General features: G+C 45.4%; 1 protein-coding gene across 5 annotated transcripts in view; it reads left to right on the top strand.

Annotated features, from left to right (window-relative positions):
* LOC128299112 (filamin-A) overlaps positions 1-19292 on the top strand; it is a 44632-nt gene that overhangs the window by 15579 nt on the left and 9761 nt on the right. For 3 of the 5 annotated variants that reach the window (XM_053034978.1, XM_053034979.1, XM_053034977.1), the window contains 2 exons: positions 7048-7230; positions 7296-7512. In XM_053034978.1, coding sequence (XP_052890938.1) covers positions 7048-7230; positions 7296-7512 — 400 coding nt within the window. Of the gene's footprint in view, positions 1-2700; positions 2731-7047; positions 7231-7295; positions 7513-18571; positions 18967-19292 lie in introns of those variants that run through there. The other 2 variants (XM_053034982.1, XM_053034981.1) reach the window with 2 other exon arrangements.

Below are 19292 nucleotides of genomic sequence, written 5' to 3'. Positions count from 1 at the left end.
ATTTAAATAAGCAATGAGCTGAAAAATTGACGTGAGACCTGTCTGCATGAAGAACATAAATCTTTATGGCTCTTGGGCTTTTGAATGCGACGGAAGTACGTACCGCATCAACGTTGTTGCGGTCTTAAAGTGAACAATTTAAACTGACGAGCCGAATTTTAACGATCTGCTCCACCGGTGAGGTGATTCTTAATAGCCGACGTACCTTCCACGCTTGCCACGGGTTGAACAACATAATTTACGCGTACAAGTTAATTCTTCCCACCAGATGGGACAGCGAATGGGGCTGCACGGAACGCGATCGTAACGACATCGCACATACATCGCGCATACGTTGCGACAATTAGTGCAGAGTGCCTGTTTCTTTCGGGCGTGCTGCCACCAGACGGGAACGAAAATGCGCCAACTATGCTTCGCCTCTCGTAATTAATGTACTGCTGGGCGTGGACTTCCTCAAAAAACGAGCTCGGCCGGCCGAATAGAAGAAACGCCGAATTGCAGTTAGGCTGTCGGTGTGTCAAAAAGAACAGCGCTAACGCACCCGTTGCGAGTTGACCGCAGACAGGACAGCGTTTAAACTGCACGCATCCACTTCGGGGCAACGGTGTTAAACGTTGGCAACGTGTTAACCGAACCTAATCCTCGAATTTGTTAGCGCTAGTCCGACTACGTCATGCCTGAGATTCGAAGATACTGTTAATCATACTGCGGCTTGGCTTTAGACAAGCGCGTACAGCTGAACAATTAGTACAAACTTTCAACCCTGTCAGCTTCAGATTCGTGGTAAATTACCTGTGGTAATCTTTTTTCACATATCTGTAACCAATTCTTCTATGGTGTTAACGCCTGCATCTAGCAAAGCAACTGCAGGCATTGCATTATTACGTAGCGCTTAATCTTTTCACCTACTACAACCCGTAGCAGATCAAGACCCGCTCTTTGTGACTTTACGTAATAACACAATAGAAACACCTGCATTTTTTCCAACTTCTTATAACAAATATTTTTCATCAACAACTAACGTTACAATCTCATCTGTGCGAATGTTTTCCCCCATGGTGTTCAAACACCATGCGCCTCCATCAACGAACGTCGCTAGAAAAGTCGTTTATTGATTTAACTGCAAAACACACAAAGCCTGGCAAAACAATATGGAATTTGAGGTGCATATTTTGCTATGTTTTTTTTTTCTTTTTGCACGCTCAACATAAAGCACGATCGTGGGTTTGTGTTCCACAAGCAATAGAAATGTGAATAATTTTACTTCACAACCCCTTACATTGTAACCGCTCAGAACCTCTTCTCACTTCAGTCAGAATATTCCCTAAATATAATTTTTTTTGGAAAATACGGCATTGCCGTCATAATTTAAATTAAATAAATATATTTTTTTTTGCAATGAAAGATATTTTCATATCATAAATGTGAGTCAAGTTATATTTTTTTTATTTAAATTCCATTATGACGGCAATGCCGTATTTTCAAGTCAAGTTATATATTGAACATATTTTTATACTTCCTTCCTTAAACTAATCCCAAACTTAGTGCATCTAGACAGTTCTACATAGCCCTGCAACACTGGTCCAACAACAACCAAATGAACCTGAACGCAAGTCGTTGTTTGGTCTGAGAGGTTACAAAGTTTATTATTTCACATGCTAACGGCTCTCGGCAAACTTCCCTTGAATATTCGGTTCAAGGTTTCGCATACCAGCAAGATCGTTTTGCAAAACTTTACTTTTTTGAGCTTCCTTTTAATTGAATGACCTAGTAATGTTGGCGAAAATCCTCGCACAACGATCGGTTGCTTAAAGCAAACGCGTCGACTAATAATCCGCGTGGACTAATACACTTTTCCCACCGTGTACCTTCGTTTACCGACAACATGCCTGCCCGTCTTCCATGCAATGGAGCTCCGTGTCACTGTGGAACGGACTCCTACACTTTTACATACGAGGGTGGCTTTGATGTGCTCATGTCCACACATCCCATTGGCGATCGCCAATAGCTTGATCGCTACCGGGCACGCGCGCTCTCCGGTGGATATGTTTTGACCGTTCGAAGGGTATTCGTACGGTGGCCGCAAAGAGTAAGCGCTGGCGTGGAAATGGTGTCCTCTTCAGCCGGCACCCGAACATACCCGAAGTGGCCAAACTAACACCAAACGAACGAACGAGCGCAGCGAACGTATGTATGTGTGTGTCGTGCGATGAACGGTACGTTTATTTTTCCACCCTACGAATGGTCACGATCGTCGACCGGTCGGGGCAACTATTTCGACCGCATGTAAATTTCCCCCGCGAGCAGCAACCCGAACACTGCGGGTCTTCTGTTTTCGCCGCATCCCACCCCTGCCAAACAATAGCGATCAGAGCACCGTCCAGCAGCAGCAGCAGCGTGTTGTTGTTGCCGCGATACGCCGCTCTTGATCGGAGCAAAACCATCGACCACACTTCTGTTTGGACGCTTCGGAGGAAAAGTCACACAGCCAGAAACCGGTACGCACGGGTGTTTTTCTGCCTTGTGGTCAAGCTAGTAGCGTGTCAGTTCTTATCGTGTATGAATAACGTGTTTGTGAGCGTGCATGTGTGCAATTGACTGCAATTGATTCGCCTGTGCTCTTGGTACCCGCAGAAGGTGTCAAACTATTCCAGCCACTGCTGAAAACAGTTTGTACAATATTTGCCCCAATACGTGTGATCGTGTGCTTCAAGGATACGCAACAATTTGGTAAATGGATTATTGCTATATTTGAGTCAGTGCAATAAAGAAAAAACATTCTTTAATACTTTTTCAAACATTACAATTCTATAAATGTCTAACAGTTTTATGGTGCTTTTATTATTATATTATTTGTTTCTATTGTCCACGATCTAGTCCGGTAATAGTTTACACTAGTTCCCATTAGAAATCTAACCAAAAGTAAATTTCTGTTAATTAAATATAATTTCATCATACTACGCAGCGTTATAAATCGTGTTGATACTTGTACAACAACTCCGTGTCGTGTCCACCATTTTCTGCCTGTATCCAACAGCTTCGCAAGGGAAAAGATCTACAGCGGCGGCTGCTTCGGCTGTTTTTGGTGGTTCATTTGTGCTACCTAAGCGTGGCCGATTCCTCCAGCAAGTGAGTGAAATGCGAACATGGTCCAATTTAGCCGTCGGTCAACGTTTGGGGTCCTCCGGTTTTAGACGCGATGAAAAACGAACCGTTACGAATGGACATTTCTTTTCCGCTCAAACGAACCGAAGGGAAATGAAGAATTTTCCGAGACCGTGAAACCCCGCCGTTCCTGCGAAATGCTTACGTGTGCCGTGACGGGCAGCAGCATGTGGTGGTGGCGCGTAAGGAAACGGGTGGTTTGATTTTGGATGAAATTTAATCATTTCAAAACATTCCTTACACGTCGGTCGTCAAGCAGGAATCGTAAAAGCAAATCCATGGCGTCGTAAACGAAGTTTCGCTTCTCATAACTTGCATAATTTGCAATTAAAAAAAAATGCAAGACACTCCACTGAAAATGGCTTTGCTTTTGCAGTTTGTTTGTGTGCTAGTCATTACCGCGAATGCTATAACAGATTTGTTCTATTTATAATTCCCAAAGTTATATACGAATAATTTTAAAATTGGGACTTTGGATAAATAGTTTTTTTTCTGCATTTTGACTACTACACATTTTAGTATACCGAATTAGGTATTATAAACAATTCATATGAATAGTTATGAATGGGTGAATTTGCTTCAAGAAATGCTCCAATTTATGCACAGTAGCTGTCGTTCATTCACAGACACTCGATTTCATAGTAGTGTTCTTTCCAAAAGGTAGGAAAAACACCCGTAAAAGATTTTTATAGTGGTTTTTGAGAAGCGATGAAACATGGGCGAAATGTGAAAACCTTACAGAAAATAAATGTCCGAAGTTGATCGCCAGCTACTGTAAAGTTTATCATACAACATTATTTTAACTAAAAGAAGCTTAACGAATCAGCTTTGCGGAGCGGCGATATCGTAAACAGGAAGGCTCGACCGAGGTGCTGTTATTGTTTAGTTGAAAACTAATGAAACTTATCGAATACAGTGCCCCTTAGCAACTACACCAAGAGCCATGCCATCATTAAATTTGGAAGGAAAAACTTTATTCGAAATTTGTTTCATGGAAACAAATATCTAAACAAGTCCGATCCCATATAAATACACTGTAATAAATGGGTGAAATATTTGTCGACAATTTGTTCTTCGCCGTATTCCCCATAATACTCATCTGTCCTGTTCAGCAATATCTTCAAATCGACCGGTCTGACGAAAGATTGCACACCACGTCCAATCCGGCTCTATGAATAATTAATCGCAAGTCGGCACGGTATGCTTGCTTAATTGCTTGTTTTGCTCTCTGTCCGCCTGCCATGCTAATGCCCGCGTTTTCCGATTGTCCCATTCTTGGCCTTTCATCCGTTGAACGGACTAAATGAGCTATCACCCAACGGTGCCATTTTGTTTCACTCTGTTGCTGTTGCCGTTTGAAGAAGAAAAAAACATACAGGTTGATGAACGGAAGGTACGGCCGCTGACGGCTCCCGTTCTTAGCTGCTAGCTAGCTGGGTATGTACCGGGAACGTGATCGGATCGCGACTGTTGTTCATCTTGCCCTCGCGTGCGCACAGGTGGTCACATTTGGGGCCAGCAAATTTTGCGCATTTTGCCAGGGTTTCAATGAGCGAAGAAAATTCTGGCATTCGGACCACATGTCCTTGTAAATTGTTTGCCCTGTTGGACGAGCGGTTGGGTGTAGCATAGGGTTGCGATGTTTACGGAATGATAATCGACTGCTAGCTGATAGGATGCACTTGGACATTGCTTAGATGGGGTTTTGTTTTCATCAAATCCAACCCAATTCTAAACAATTTGGTGGACTAACATCAATCCCCATGTCGGTGGAAATGTGAATGTTTGGAACAAAATCACGTATTAAAATTAGGATAGATCTTACCTTCGTCGGAAAATTTAAAAACGACTACCCTGGCTGCCATCTAGCAGGGCGCGCACATCTAAACTCTAATGAATGAAGGTAAAAATGTCATCAACAACTCGTACCAATTACGCATCGCACATTTACCGAGACACACGCACACACACAAGTACGAACTGATTCTGCCCGTCCATAAGGACGCTGCTTCGTCCAACAGCACCACAACGTTTGTTTCGTGTGGAGGCGGCGTTTGGATCGAATGGGCCAACCAAATCACATTAATTTTATGCCACAGATTCACAAGTAACGCAAGTATTGCGCCAGTTCGTTAGTCCCGGGCACACCGGGCATGGGGTCATGCGTGAAAGATTTAGAATCCCAGTCTTGACGCGACGCCACACGATCCCGGCGACAAACTTGTTTTGCCGGAGAAAAATAAAATTTTTGTTCTAAATATAACGGATATAATGCGTTCCATTTTCGCATCATAAGAATGAATATAATAGCCATTTCGACACCGCCGAAGCGGTTTGCTTGACAAACGTATATGTGGCAGGAGCGCAATGTGTTCATCAACTTGCTGATTGATGTAAATAGGTGATACAGCTTTAAGGAATGAGTCGGTGGCAACAATCACGGTTAGAAATCAAGAATTAAGAGCTAAACGTGATTTATTGTTCGGTGATCTATTGTTCTGCTGTTTGCGAGTACATACAGGTCTACACATCTGTTATCACAATTCATACATATTTCATCGTTCATTTCACAACCTATTTACTAAAATTTGAATTTTATTATCACTTGATATCCCTATGAATGAACTGGGAAAACGAAGCTGGACGCTTATCACGGAAATTCACCACCATAAGTGTTCGTCTGTGACCTTGACCTAGTTCTATGGAGGACGACGCGAACAGGTGTGGCGTCGATCGTGAAGCGCCAATGTACGAATTGCCACCCATGAAAATGGAGCCAATTAAATTAATTGCATTGTTCATGTAGCTCCCGTAACCCCGAGGTACCGCTACATACAATTAGTGACGCACAATTTACTGTGCATTGCAAGGTGTAGCGTTTTCCCCAAAATCACTGCAGCTTGCCTACCTTCAGGCGGTTTTCTTAAAATGCTGCCACGAGCTTCTGGCTCGATCGACGCACCGTTGGTATCTTCCCTCTTTGGTGTATTTGTAAGTGTGTATGTGTGTGTGCGTGTGTGTGTGTGTGTGTGCCTGTATTTGCTTCAACTAGCAATCACGATGGCGAAGCAGCGTAGGCGAGCTTCGAAATTTTATTTTTTGATGAAGAAAATTCGTTGCCCGTTATTCACCGTTTCTAAGGGTTCTTAAATTAGCCCAGTTGGCCGGGGCCAGTGTACGGCCGGATCGGGGACATCAGGGCACCGATGTGCGAAAGGCGGGTAACGTACGAGCATAGCGCGACCAGCGTCGGGCACTTTTCTCCATCGCACACTCCACCCGTGGAGTGGAGAATGTGGCCCGCGATCCGGCTGACCCCGGTGTGACACCTGTCTCCGATACGTCTTATTAATATGTGCCGAGTATGCGCCCGGCAGGCCGTACGTATCTGCACGCAAAACAGACGACACAGCCGGCAGGCACTGGCTGCCTTTGAAATCGGTTTTCGTTGTTAATCGTGCTGTTCAACAGCGCGTTATTTCAAAGCTAATCCATCCGAACCGGGCCGGGTTTGGGGTGACAGATATCTAGCGATTCCACCTATACGGCCGCCACAAACGGAAATGGAGGAGCCGATGTGGGCGACGTGCCAAAGCGGTACGCCGTACGTATGCCAGGCTCGCGTGTCTGCACACGTCTAACACCGGTCCATCGGCTCGGTGTGGTTCGCTGCGGTACTGGCGTACTAAAATATAGAACGACAGATGCTAAGCACTCCCCCTGGACCGTATCCCCATTTCGTAGGGTGGACTGTGTCAATGTAGCGAGAGAATGCGACGGTTGCATTCGAAGGAATGACCCCATTTACTTGTATGCTTGTACATATCACGGCTTCCGTCTTGCCTTTTTTTTTTCTAAACTCAATCCGCTCTCCATTCACAGGCCGTCGACAACGTCGAGGAGCAGGTTACGAAAAGTGCTACCAGCTCCAGCAGCAAAACTACTTCCTCGGCAACTTCCGAAAACCACAGCTACCAGCATCAGGAGTCCTACATCGAGCAGGTCTCATCATCCGTTTCCAAGTCCAAGCAATACATTCAACAGACCGCGAGTGAAGAGTTCCTTGTAAGTCTGTCGAAAGAATGTCAGCTTGAGATTGCCCATTGAACGGACTTTTGTCTTTTCGCCAGGTTCGGGAGCGATTAGTGAACGGCAAGCACGACAGCGTTTCAACGCTCAACAGTGTGCAGCAATTGTCCACCACCACTACCAGCAGCAGTGCAACCAACGGCAACGGAACAACCGAACACGATAACCACCTGAACGGAACAGCTCTATCGGCCAACCGCTTCCACGTCTTCAAGCTCGATCGTCTGAATATCCCACAGACCGGTGGACCAGTAACAGGTAGGTGAATGATAATGGAGCAACTCATCACTCGTATCACTAGAGCTGCTGTAAAGTGTGGCCTGCTAGACCACATCATTTGTCGTGTATTTACGATGTCGTTCATGTCCGTCTATCAGCGGTATTTATTTACAATCCCGTCAATATACGATATGCGACGACTTAACGCCACGTCAATCAAACCATGACACATCGGTTTCGTTTCAATGGTGGCGGGTATGTCCATGCGCACGCGGACACACGGTCGGATGACACATTGTAAACCGGCCACTTAATGACGCTCGGGTACGCTTGGCACCGTGCTATATACCGATCCTGTCGATCATTCATCTAAACCCGGCAGCACCGAGATACCGAGGGTGGCATCCGGTTCGAAAGGGGTGTAGGAGCAACATGTCTAGCCCCCCTGCTTTGCGGTAACGAACGATCAAGCGACACAGCTGGTGCCGATCGCGAGCACGTGCCCGGTTGGCTGCTGGGAGGTTGCTGCGCGTTCCGATCCACCGGACGGAAGGTGACCATCTTGCACACATTGAATAACGATCGGACTGTGAGGAATTTAAATGGTTTCCTTCGTTTCCAACAGGAGTCACACGGTGACTGCAGCTTGATATACATTTCCCCTCGGTTCTGATGTGCTAGCGAAAGATTTATGCACTCTGTGATTGACGGCTAGCAAGGAAAAGGTGATGTTAATTCATGAAGATTCGCCTACCATTTCCTAACACTTCAACCACTACAAATCACTACAGCATAGTTGGAAAATTTTTATCTGTGGACAGCATTAAGCGGTGAATTTTTAATTGAAAAATCGCAACAACAAAAAAACTCAAACACGACGACTTTGTTGATCGTTTTCAACAAACTTTCACGGCTCACGTACCGATGATGGAACCGCAGATATCTTCTGCCTACGAACAGTATTTATGATAGAACAAAGTAAAAACAACGCGATCCAACGAACAACGGAGCATGCCAACATATTAATGGGAACGCTCATCAAAATCCATGCGGAGGCAAATATGTCGCTGCGCCAGCAGGCAAACGTTTGGCCGTTCCGGTCCAAACCGCTCCGGAAACAAACATGTCACATTCCATTACGCCGAACGAAACGATTCCACGGTGTGGCGGACGTTACATTTTACACCCACGGGCACCCGGTATCTTTATGATTGTTCGTTCCTTTAAGTAAACAGCACCCGGGCAGGAACATCAATTCGCATAACTGTCGCCATTTGTCGTTGGGGCAGCGTTAGCTCTGCGCTGTCGTTTGAAACACTCGTTAGGTCGGAGTAGGTGGATTATAAGCCGACACAAGCAGGAAACAGAGACCAGTCATCATCATTCGCCCGACGCTAGTCGTCGTTGCGGCGGCGAGGATCATCGCATCCGTGGCAAACAAGCGCTGGGAGTACAATTTATACTTCATTTTCCACGTTTTTTCCACGCGAACGGGGGGACCGGTCGATTGAAGCAACGACACATCTGCTGTTTGTTGGAACGCTTACGTAACACCACGCTGCATCGCATATCGTTTGCAGGCGAACGAGATCCCTACGCGCGATCGTGGCGAAGCGGAAGAACACACAAAATACGACTGCTTGTTCTGCTCTGTTTGCACCGGGCTATGCAAAAACTTTTGCTAGACCGACGGATACAGATGCCGCGTCTGATCAGATATTTAACACGGTTTCGGACCCGTAATGATATAGCCGATAAAGCTTGGTTTGGCCTCCCGGTCACATCCGCTCCAGCGTTACGGGGCTGCCTTTTTCATTTCCCAGATTATTTATCTAACGGCCAACTGGCATCACGTTCCGGTCGTCCGGTTACACATCAAACATTTCCATCTAGAACGAAACGAAGAAAAAAAAACAACAGCAAAAAAAAACACCCCGATTCGGAAGATAATACCACAGACAGCTCCAATGTGTTCGACGCGATGCTTTAATCGTACCAGTTGGATCATCGTTTCCGTTTAATTTTTATACTTTAATCAAAGTGACGCTTGTAAGCGCTATCGACAGACAGCAGGATGCTTGCTTATTTGCTTTCCAAATCATTGCAAAAAGAAAATCAGATACTGCACGCGAAGGAGTTGCCCTGGTGCTGTAAGGTAAACACCAAACCACCCTTCCAATCCGACCAACAGGACGGAAAAGCTATTTTAAACGTGTTGGTGTCGTATTACTGGTTCGGTGTCTCTCCAACGAATCTTCACAGTAACATTGCTAAAGTTGTCCACACGATCTCACTAACTATTGTTCATACAGAAAATCGATACCATGCTTGATTCATCATTGAATTTTAACGAAACTTTCCCATCATGATTCGCCGAGAGGTTGAAATGAAACTCTCTGCGCATACGTACTTGGAAGGTTGTTTGAGTAGCGCAAGATCTGGCCAAGATCGTGCCATCGCCAACAGGTGTGCTCGAAGAACGTTTACCCCACGATCGACCTGCGGCATGTCCGGACGGTGGTACGCTTAAAACGCTACCCTAAGGATACCATGACACATCCGTGATGTACGGTTCCTCTCCGTTGAACAAACGGGAAAAAAAAAACAAAAACCGCACGGATAAGTGGACGTAGAAGAGTAATCACGCAAACGATAGAAAGTACCTTTTCAATCGACACCCTTTGGCACCGTCTCGCACTTCACAGCTTCCGAGCGCGAGGCCAAGCGCCGTAGCAAAGGCTCAACCGTCACGGGGGAAGCGCGGTACGGAGGGGCACAAACGGACGGCATGGCCGGGGATTTATCACGAGTTGGGGACACCGTCGTTCGGAACGGTCGAGATCGCACCGACGCCGGCGGAGATATAAATATCCGCTCCGGATACAGTCCAGCAGTGTTCGGTTGGCCGTTTTCAGTTGCCTGGGACTATAAAAGTTCGTCTGCAGCTGCCACGAAAAGAGTTAGCACTGCGTGTGTGTGTGTGTGTGTGTCTTTTTTTTCAGCGGCAAATGCGAAACCCACAAACGGTCAGCATATCAACGGGCATCTTCATTCGCCCGCTCGGGCACAATACACCCCGGGGTCCCAAGAGATGTAGAATGCCGATGTTGCGCCGGACATTTCTCGAATCGCAGAAATTATGACACGCACTGATGGTAGATGATGGAAGATCGTAGATGTTGCCATGGATGAGGTGAAATATATGTGGAAACGGCATGTTTTACCCGTCATCCTCGATCGTGCTCTGATACAATTTCTTACTGCTGAGCAGGATCGCCGCGATATTGTATATTAACAGAACTGTTTGTTCAACACTACAACGATCATGTAGAAGAGTTCTCGCCTTGAACGTTTAATAATGGTTGAAATGATTTTAAACAAACTTGTGCTAATGTTTAATTTATCAAGAGTAGCTCAAACAACGACCAGCAGCAGCACAAAAAATGCCTCATTCATCACCAACGAGCAAAATTTGTCGTGTATTAAATCGTCCCCTTTGTATTTCATATCTCCTGAAAGGACACGTACGTTATAAATAACGCCCGAGATAAGCGCACATCTTGTCGATTGCAACAAAAAACCTACTATATCAACACATTTTATTATTAATCATCGCGAACGCCGAGTATAACAGCTGTATGAACATCAACCGTCGTAGCATTCCATTTTCACTTCATATAACACTTTGGGATAATCCAACCGGTATGGCATTTGTGTGATAAATAACGCCCGTAATGGGTATAAAGCGTAAGGGATAAACACCCTTACGTAAGTCAGGGAAAGTAAAAGTACGAAGCGGTTAAGCCAGCTGCAGTGAACCAGCGCAGGAGGAATAAAGTGTGAATGTGTCACAAAAGTGACCTTGAAACATTCGGACTGGCCATTCATCAGGCGGCCATTCGCGCGTCCAACTCAGATTGTTAGCCCATGATGTCCCGGCGACGGCGACTCCCGTACGCAACAGGTAACGTTAATGGAGACGCCTGGCTACTGTCAAAGCTGTTGATTATTACGTTCGTATCTTTCGCTTGGTCTGTCACCAACGATGGATACCGTGATGTATCGAGACAGCTGTGAAGGTCATTGCTTCGGTAATAAATCATCGTAGCTGCTGCTACTGCACGCCAACACGAACGAAGTGTCGCGAATGATTTTGTACATTAAATTTAATTTAAGCAATCGGTACATTGTTTTTGCATCAAAATATTGCCAGCAACCAGAGTTAAATGTTCCGTTGCAAAATTTCTCTATATCTCCCGATTATTATCGGAGCATAATGTTTTTCAAAAATACATTACAATATTGATATGAAGTACCTGTGGTAATATTTATACTAAAAACTAAATTTTAATTGGGACAAATTTACTTCTAGAATACATAAAACCTACCTAGCATAGAGTCGTCTTAGTCTTATCTTATACTTTGTTCGACGAAACTGTTATTAATCAATCAAGAGTAGACTGTCTTGTTGCTTTCTACTTTCCCATTTGTTCTATCGATGTTTAGTACATGCTCCTATTTGTTTGCAGTCTATTAATGAGATGCATCTGTCCGTTGGCCGAAATAACACAGGAAATATATTTCATTCTTGCCTATCTTCACATCATCCTAACATGTTTTCAATGCTAGTAATACAACAGTTAAATGACAGTGTTATAATCGTCAACCGTGTGATGGGTGGCGTCAACCCAGTGTAACATTCTTTGTTTTTCCAAACAAAACAAAGAAAAGCTAGTCAATCTACGACGAGCATTGATTTAATCCATTACATCCTAGCTCGTTTTTGAAAAGCTGCACTTAGCAAACTAACGATTCACTACCAGTCCAATTTTAGCTGAGCTTACGTCAACAAAATTGCACAAAATCATTCATTGCAACCCGATGCAATGTTGATAAAGACGTTACTTTAACGAATTAGTGCTCACTCCCTAAAGCATGCCATCTGCCCGGCGGTCCAGATAGTCCACTTCATCCGCAGATCACTATCCTGTGGAAGTGCCTGCTTGCCCTACCTGCCCGGCAGATACCATTAACGCCATCGCATTTATTATCGCAACGGTTCGGAATGGTGCTGCCGGCCACCACCAAACGCCAAAAAGGAACGAATGACGCCGTTCGCTGGTGGTCGTTGGGGTGGGTTGCCACCGATCGCCACGCACGGGCAAACGGAAAATGTTAATTAAATCACCAGCAAATAGTATTTTAATTAAACCTACTAATTTGCGCCCGACCGACCTGCGAACGGACCCGGTGCATCCTTTTCTTCTCGCTTTTATTTTGCGCTTCATGCTCTCCGCTGGAGTGGCACCGGCTGTCGCCATCGTCGTTTGCATTTATTTATGCCGACCCGGTGCCGAAACAAAATACGACATGCATACGACTGTGGGAAAGATGAATGAGCGATGGTATCGTGCACTGTACGATGTTTAGTACGAATGTAATATGATTATTTATTTTTTCGTATACGAGGAAAATAATTGGAGTTTGAAATATTTGAAACTTGATTCATTCTACGTTCTACAATACAAGTCATGCCGAATGCAAATACATCGGAGGTGCAAAAATTCGTTATTATTTCTAAGTCCTTTTAATGAGGTAGATCATACGATAAATTAGAAAGCTTAAGCTTGCAGCCTGTATCTGTCATATAATGCCGGGCCGGGCTGTGTAGTTTTGTACCGATTCGTAAAGGACATAACATGCTGACATAAGGGATCATTTTTGAGGTACCGCAATTTGAGAAAAAAATACTTCAAGTTTAAAAAATGAACGTAAAATTCAATCAATTAAAATTAATTGAAGAATCTGGATATTAAAATAATCTTGATTTTGTTGTATTCATATAAAAAAAAATTGTTTACATTTTCAGCACATGGGAAACATGGCCTTGCCTTGTACAGATCAGCTAACAGAATTCTTTTTTTTTCACATTTGTCGAGCAGTTGACCGAAGCTTTCATTAGGAAAGCAATCTAATTCATTTTTGCCAGGCTTAACATGGCTTACCATTCGTATAGGGAACTGAAAGCGGATAAGCCTTGAAACGTCAAAATGCATACAAAAAAACTGACTTATAGTATGATTCCAACCAATGTTGGGTGAATCTGATTTAGGTTCATGAATCAGAAAGAATCTTCGAATGGAATTAATGAATCTGAATAAGAGCGGCTCGGTGGCATGATGGTAGCGACGCCGCTCTTAACACGACCGGACCGGATCAAAATCCCTTCCGGACCTATCTCCCGTACGCAGGACTTGACTATCCAGCTACGTGGTAAAATAGGTTTAGTAAGCCAGAAATGGCACGCCCTCGATCTCTTGAGGTTGTTGTGCCGATAAAGAAGAAGAAGAATAAAGTTGAATCTCTATTTTGTAAAGCTTCATTATTCCCCAGAGTTTGAATAATCTCTTCGGAAATATGATTTTAAGCCTATTTTTATGCTTTGTACAGTTACTAGCAAAACAATCCGCTCAATCGGTCTACGCAACCGAATGCTAGCAGTGCTTATACATATGTATAAATATTCTTATTTGAGAAGTAAGAATATTATAGACAAATATATTATATAATAATATATTAACTTCATCTCAATCGTCTTTTCTCTCTATACTTTTACTTGATCCATATTATTACTTTCTGGATTTTTGTGGTGAATCAAATACATGTCAACCTTATGGGATCTACCCTAGTTTGGTGTCCAGTGTTGCCCTGCTCTTTAGAAACTTTACGAAAATTGTAATATAGCTTTTAAGCTATTTTGTGTAGCCTTGGGGCGGACACTATAATAATAAATAAGACACTATAATAGGACTAAAATCATGTGTCCGACGAGATTCTTGAGTCTATGAGGATTGATAAATGTTTAGAGAGTCAACTTCTGATTTGAACGACTCCTCACCAAAGACTCATATGAATGACTCTTTTCTAAAGGCGAGTTTACACGCTCATGTTCATTAGTTTAAACGTAGTTTTGTGCAAACTGTTTGGCTTGTGCTTTATCTGTCTCAGGCCGATATTTGGGTTGAGCTGGAGCTTGGCTTGAGTTAAATTTAAGCGTGTTTTGCCAATGGTATGAGCGTGTAAATTGACTTTCAAGATTCTTTAGTCACAACAGTAGTTTAACACCATACCGTGTACTAAAACGAGCATGTTTTTTTGTGGCATCGCTTCGAATGTGACAACGTAAACAGGGTAAAACGTGATAACATTTTCAGCAACTTCAACTGAGGTTCACTCCCGTTATTGTAGCTGAGCGCATGGGTTGCAAGATTCGGCTTTTCCCATTCGTTTCGGGTTGGTAACATGTCCCTGATTTCAGCATGCATACAGTACCCATAGCTGTATTTGTGGCACATTTTTCATTTTCACCTTTACCGTTCTCCGGTCGCATTCTTTCGGAAGTTCTCGCTCACTCACTCCACCCTTGCACGGGGCAGCCTCCGGGGCCGGTTGCGGTTGAGCAGCATAGGGCGGGAACAGTTAAACGATCGAGCGGTGTGTCCCGGAGCACGGCATGGCACGCGGCATGGATTGCGCAGTTGTCACCCGTTTCATCGGCTCCAAAAATACACCGTCAACCACTGGTGCGCGCGCGGTGATGGCACGATCGTGGCCAACCGTCGGAACTGTCGTTCCTACCATACACCGCTCCACCGCTGCTCCCCACCAGCCGCCGGGGGTCAATATAAGCCATCGAGTGTGGTTGCTACACTGTGTAGCGCGTTACACACCCGAACGCTCATGGGGCGAGCGCACGCACCCGTCTTGTTATAAAAATGCATAAATTTATGATCCACCAGTTCACGAGCAGTCACTGGGAGCAAATCTGTCCCGATCGCGGCAAAATGTAAGTGGTGAAATAAAAACTGCTCTACCATAAGTTTGCTCTCCCCCCATCCCCGTCCCGAGCCAGAGACAGGGAACGCAGCGCACACCATTTGGAAGAATGTCGATGTATCCGCTAGGGTGCGGTGGAGTTGAGTGTCAAAAGGACTGACAACGCAACAGGCGCCATCCAACACTCTGCAGCACGGTAAAGAAAGGGCAAACGGGAAAAAGATCGACTTCACCAGCGGAAAAAAAGCACACACCATTCGGGATTCGGTACGGCCGATGCCGAAGGCGATTTGACAAATTTGGTACACGTGCCGCCGCTGGACACGTGGTGTGTGAGCGGTTTAGAGTTTTCCATCCGTACAAGAAAAAACGGTGCGCTGTGAATCATTTTTCCCATTACTAAATCGTATCGCACACGGTGCACGCTGCCTTCCATAAAATTGCAACACAGTACACCGTTCCATCACGCTCACTGCTTGCTGCCGTCCAAATTCATTCGTTTCCGCTTGCTTTCCGATCGATGGCGTCATTGAGTGGCGTGAGTGAATGGGTCTCCTTTTTGCCCTATTCCGGTGTTGAAATAGATACCCAGCGGCAGGGCCGTTGTCACGTACACTTAAAACCCCCGTTGTACGAAACTCGCGAACCCTAATGTCCTCATGTCCGTAATTCTGCTTCTGCATGTCGTGATTTTCGTGAATGAGGTTTCTAGCACGACCCTTCGGTGACAACATTTTGCACGATCGGACATTATTTCTTTCGCTTTTTTTTTGTTCGCGTTCCTTCGTCGAGGACCACGACCAAAAAAAAAAGGCTCATTTTTAAAAAAAACCTAAGAGCAGCTATTTAGCATTTGCGAACATTGTAACATTTGGAGCGTTTGTGAGTGTTTGCTGGCCGACCGTTAACGACAGGATGGCGAAGTCAATGTTTTGTGTTAGTTCCATCGTTTTTTTTTTTGCCACCACCGCCCAACCGATCCTGCCACCGTCGATCCCCGTCAGATCCTGCGAACCCTTCAAGCGATGATCGTATCTATCTATCGCTGTCCCGCTCGGTTGCGCTCTCTCTTTTGCGCCTTTCCTTCGATTTCCTGCTTATGCTATGTTCTCTGGTCGTCTCATTTTATATTACCTCCAAAAATTGTTTTTCCTCCCGTTCTGTTCGATCGCGTCGCCGAGCGTGTAGGAGAAAATTTACGCACTGTTCTTTTCCACCGCACACCAACGCTGGCCCACACTTTTCCATCGATTGGCCGACCACAGTGCAGTGAGGGGAGAGAAGGGGAGGGAAGGAACCGGGAAGGGGAAGAAAGGGGGGATTTGGAAAAAAGAGCACATCATAGCCGATTGCGCTCAAAAATACCGAATCCGCTCGCACGATCATCATACTGGCCTGCTGGGGAGGGGAGGATGAAGAGGGATTGCGGGGTTTGCTGGGGCGAATGTTTTCGGCATCGGTTCGGTGCGCGCTCCGCTGGAAGCTGAAGAACCGCGCGCACGGGATATATGCTGCAAAATGCTTCAGAATCTCGTGTCCGGCCACCCGTTTATCAGTTGACGTTCAGTATTCAGCTCAGGCGCACGCTTTTTTGGGGCGGTGAAGGCTCAGGTTGCGGTTTTTTTTGTTGTTGTTGTTGCTGTTGTTACTGGTGTATTTGGCGAATGCTACACACTCCCGAACCGAGCGTCGATCGAACCGTATTTAGTAACCGTCACGCGCACCAGCCACCAGCATTCGAGCTTGAGTGAGTGCGTGTCCGAAAACCCGTCCCCACAACCCCGTGCCACCCCATCTCTACCCATACCACCCCGCGCTTGTTGTCGCCCGTGTGTGAGTGTGTGTGTAAGTGTGTGTGTGTGTGTGTGTGTGTGTGTGTGTGTGTGTGTGTGTGTGTGTATGTGTGTGTGTGCTTGTGATTAAGAGCAAGGTGCGTGCCATCCTTGATCGCGCGAAGGTCACAAGCAAAAGGATAAAATTCAACTCGTGTGATCGTTTTGTGTGTGCCATTCCAAAGGAAGAAGGGGCATTTTGTGGCCGCTCTCTGTATGGGCGAGTGAAAAATTTGCGTATGAATGAGCAAAAAAAAAACCGGAAGTGTTGCAGCAACAATTTGTCCCCGATTTTGCAAACTACGATCACGGAGTATTCGATCGAATCTGTGTCTGTTTGTTGTGTCTCCACAAAAATAAAAAAGCTCCTCTCCTGGGACATTGTGGCAGGAGATAACAGTGATCGTTTGCCTGCCCGGGGATTGCAAATGGCTGTACGAAAACTGTTGCAATCTGTGCGGTGTGATTTGTGCTTTTTTTTTAGAGTTGGAGCCCAAAAGTGACCCAGTATCGCATTCGCCGTGCAAATCAAGTGCATTTACCCTTTTCTTATCCACCTCCACCCCTCTCCTCTCCTCTTCACCACTATTTGTTGCCACCCTTTGCCCGATCATGCTGCCAGGATACTGTGTCGTCCCCGTTGTGTGGTTGCAGCTGTTCGCTTTAATTACGCTGCACTGTCACAGTTACATAACTGACCGTAAAATGGATCGAAACAATTCCGCTTGTGGGGTTTTGTCATTCAAGCATTCAAAAAAGCAGAGACAGCTCCAGTGGTGGAGAGCCCACGTCCAAAAAATAATAGCGCATTAGCTAATAAAGCATTTCCAATTCGTTCAAGCCTTAAACTACGAAGTGGAAAAAACACGATTCCCATTGCACATGCTTTGTCTGTTGTATCTTGCGAAAAAAAAACCCAAAAATATTTTAAGAACGTTGTGCATATCCTTTTGTTTTTTTTTGTTTTTTCCATTTTAAAAAATCGCATTCAATTCGGTTCGGGTATCGATGATTCTGAGTCGTAATAAATTCGACAGCTGCTCCGCACTCCACATGAGATCGCTCCACCCTTTACCCCCCACTACACAACACCCGCCACGACCACGCATACATACACACGCACGCACACATACATGTACGTGAGTACAGATTGGACACCAACTTGGGGATGCGATGCGTTCTCAACACAAAAGGTCACGGCATCCTGGACGCATGCTGGCGGTTTTAATGGTGGCACTCGTTTAAAACAATCGTCAGCGAGTTTGTTTGGTTTTGTCTGTTTCCATTTTTACCTTTTCGCCTGTAATTTCAATGGTAGTGGCAAGTGGAAAATGAACGTATCCTTTTTACTAGCCCAGTGAACGTTAAAGCCTGGATCGGTTACCAACGGCTCGCCGCGCGATCTCAAGCATTGCCAGTGCATCCTTCCACTACACAGCCGACAGGCCGAACGGGACACGTGTCCTTTTCCGCGCGCGATCGTTTTGTTTGGTTTTGTCTCACCCCACCACCCCCGGCCCCACCCGGCTGTCCTTCCCGACACGCAACAAAAAGATCGCAAAATCGCACAGACCCCGCTAGAAACCGCGCGCAATCATGTGGAGTGACGAGGAGGAGCAGGGTTCCGAACCGGTTGAGGCGACATGGGAAGAGCACAGTCAGTTCTATCGAAGCTTTTCGCGCTTCATGTCCGTGTCCGAGCACGATCGGCGCGAAACGGTGCGGGTGTTCTTCATCGAGCAGGACGTGCCGGTGTTGGAATCACCGGACATCGACTTCGTCCCAACCAACATGCTGAGCGGATTCTTTCTCCAAACGCATAAAGGTAATGCAGATGGCGGTGCAGGCGTTTCGGATAGCATGGAACCATTAACGCGTCACGTATTTAATTAATTTTTCCCCTGGGGTCGCACACAAACACACGCAAGCGCACACGTATAATACGAAGAAGGCTAACGAAGGCTCAAGGGCAAGGACTGTGGGTTCCGAGTACATTTTTTTATACATTAATGCTAACAACCCCGAACAAACTCTCGTACGATTAAATTCACAACAGTACCATTTACAAATACGATCAAACAAATCTGCCATAAATCGTTGGCATTGAGCTCGAAGCAGAAACGATCATTCGAACATGTTCTGCTTCCACAC

This window comes from Anopheles moucheti, chromosome 2, assembly GCF_943734755.1.
Source record: "Anopheles moucheti chromosome 2, idAnoMoucSN_F20_07, whole genome shotgun sequence".
Lineage (NCBI taxonomy): Eukaryota > Metazoa > Arthropoda > Insecta > Diptera > Culicidae > Anopheles > Anopheles moucheti.
This window is presented reverse-complemented; position numbering and strand designations above follow the sequence as displayed.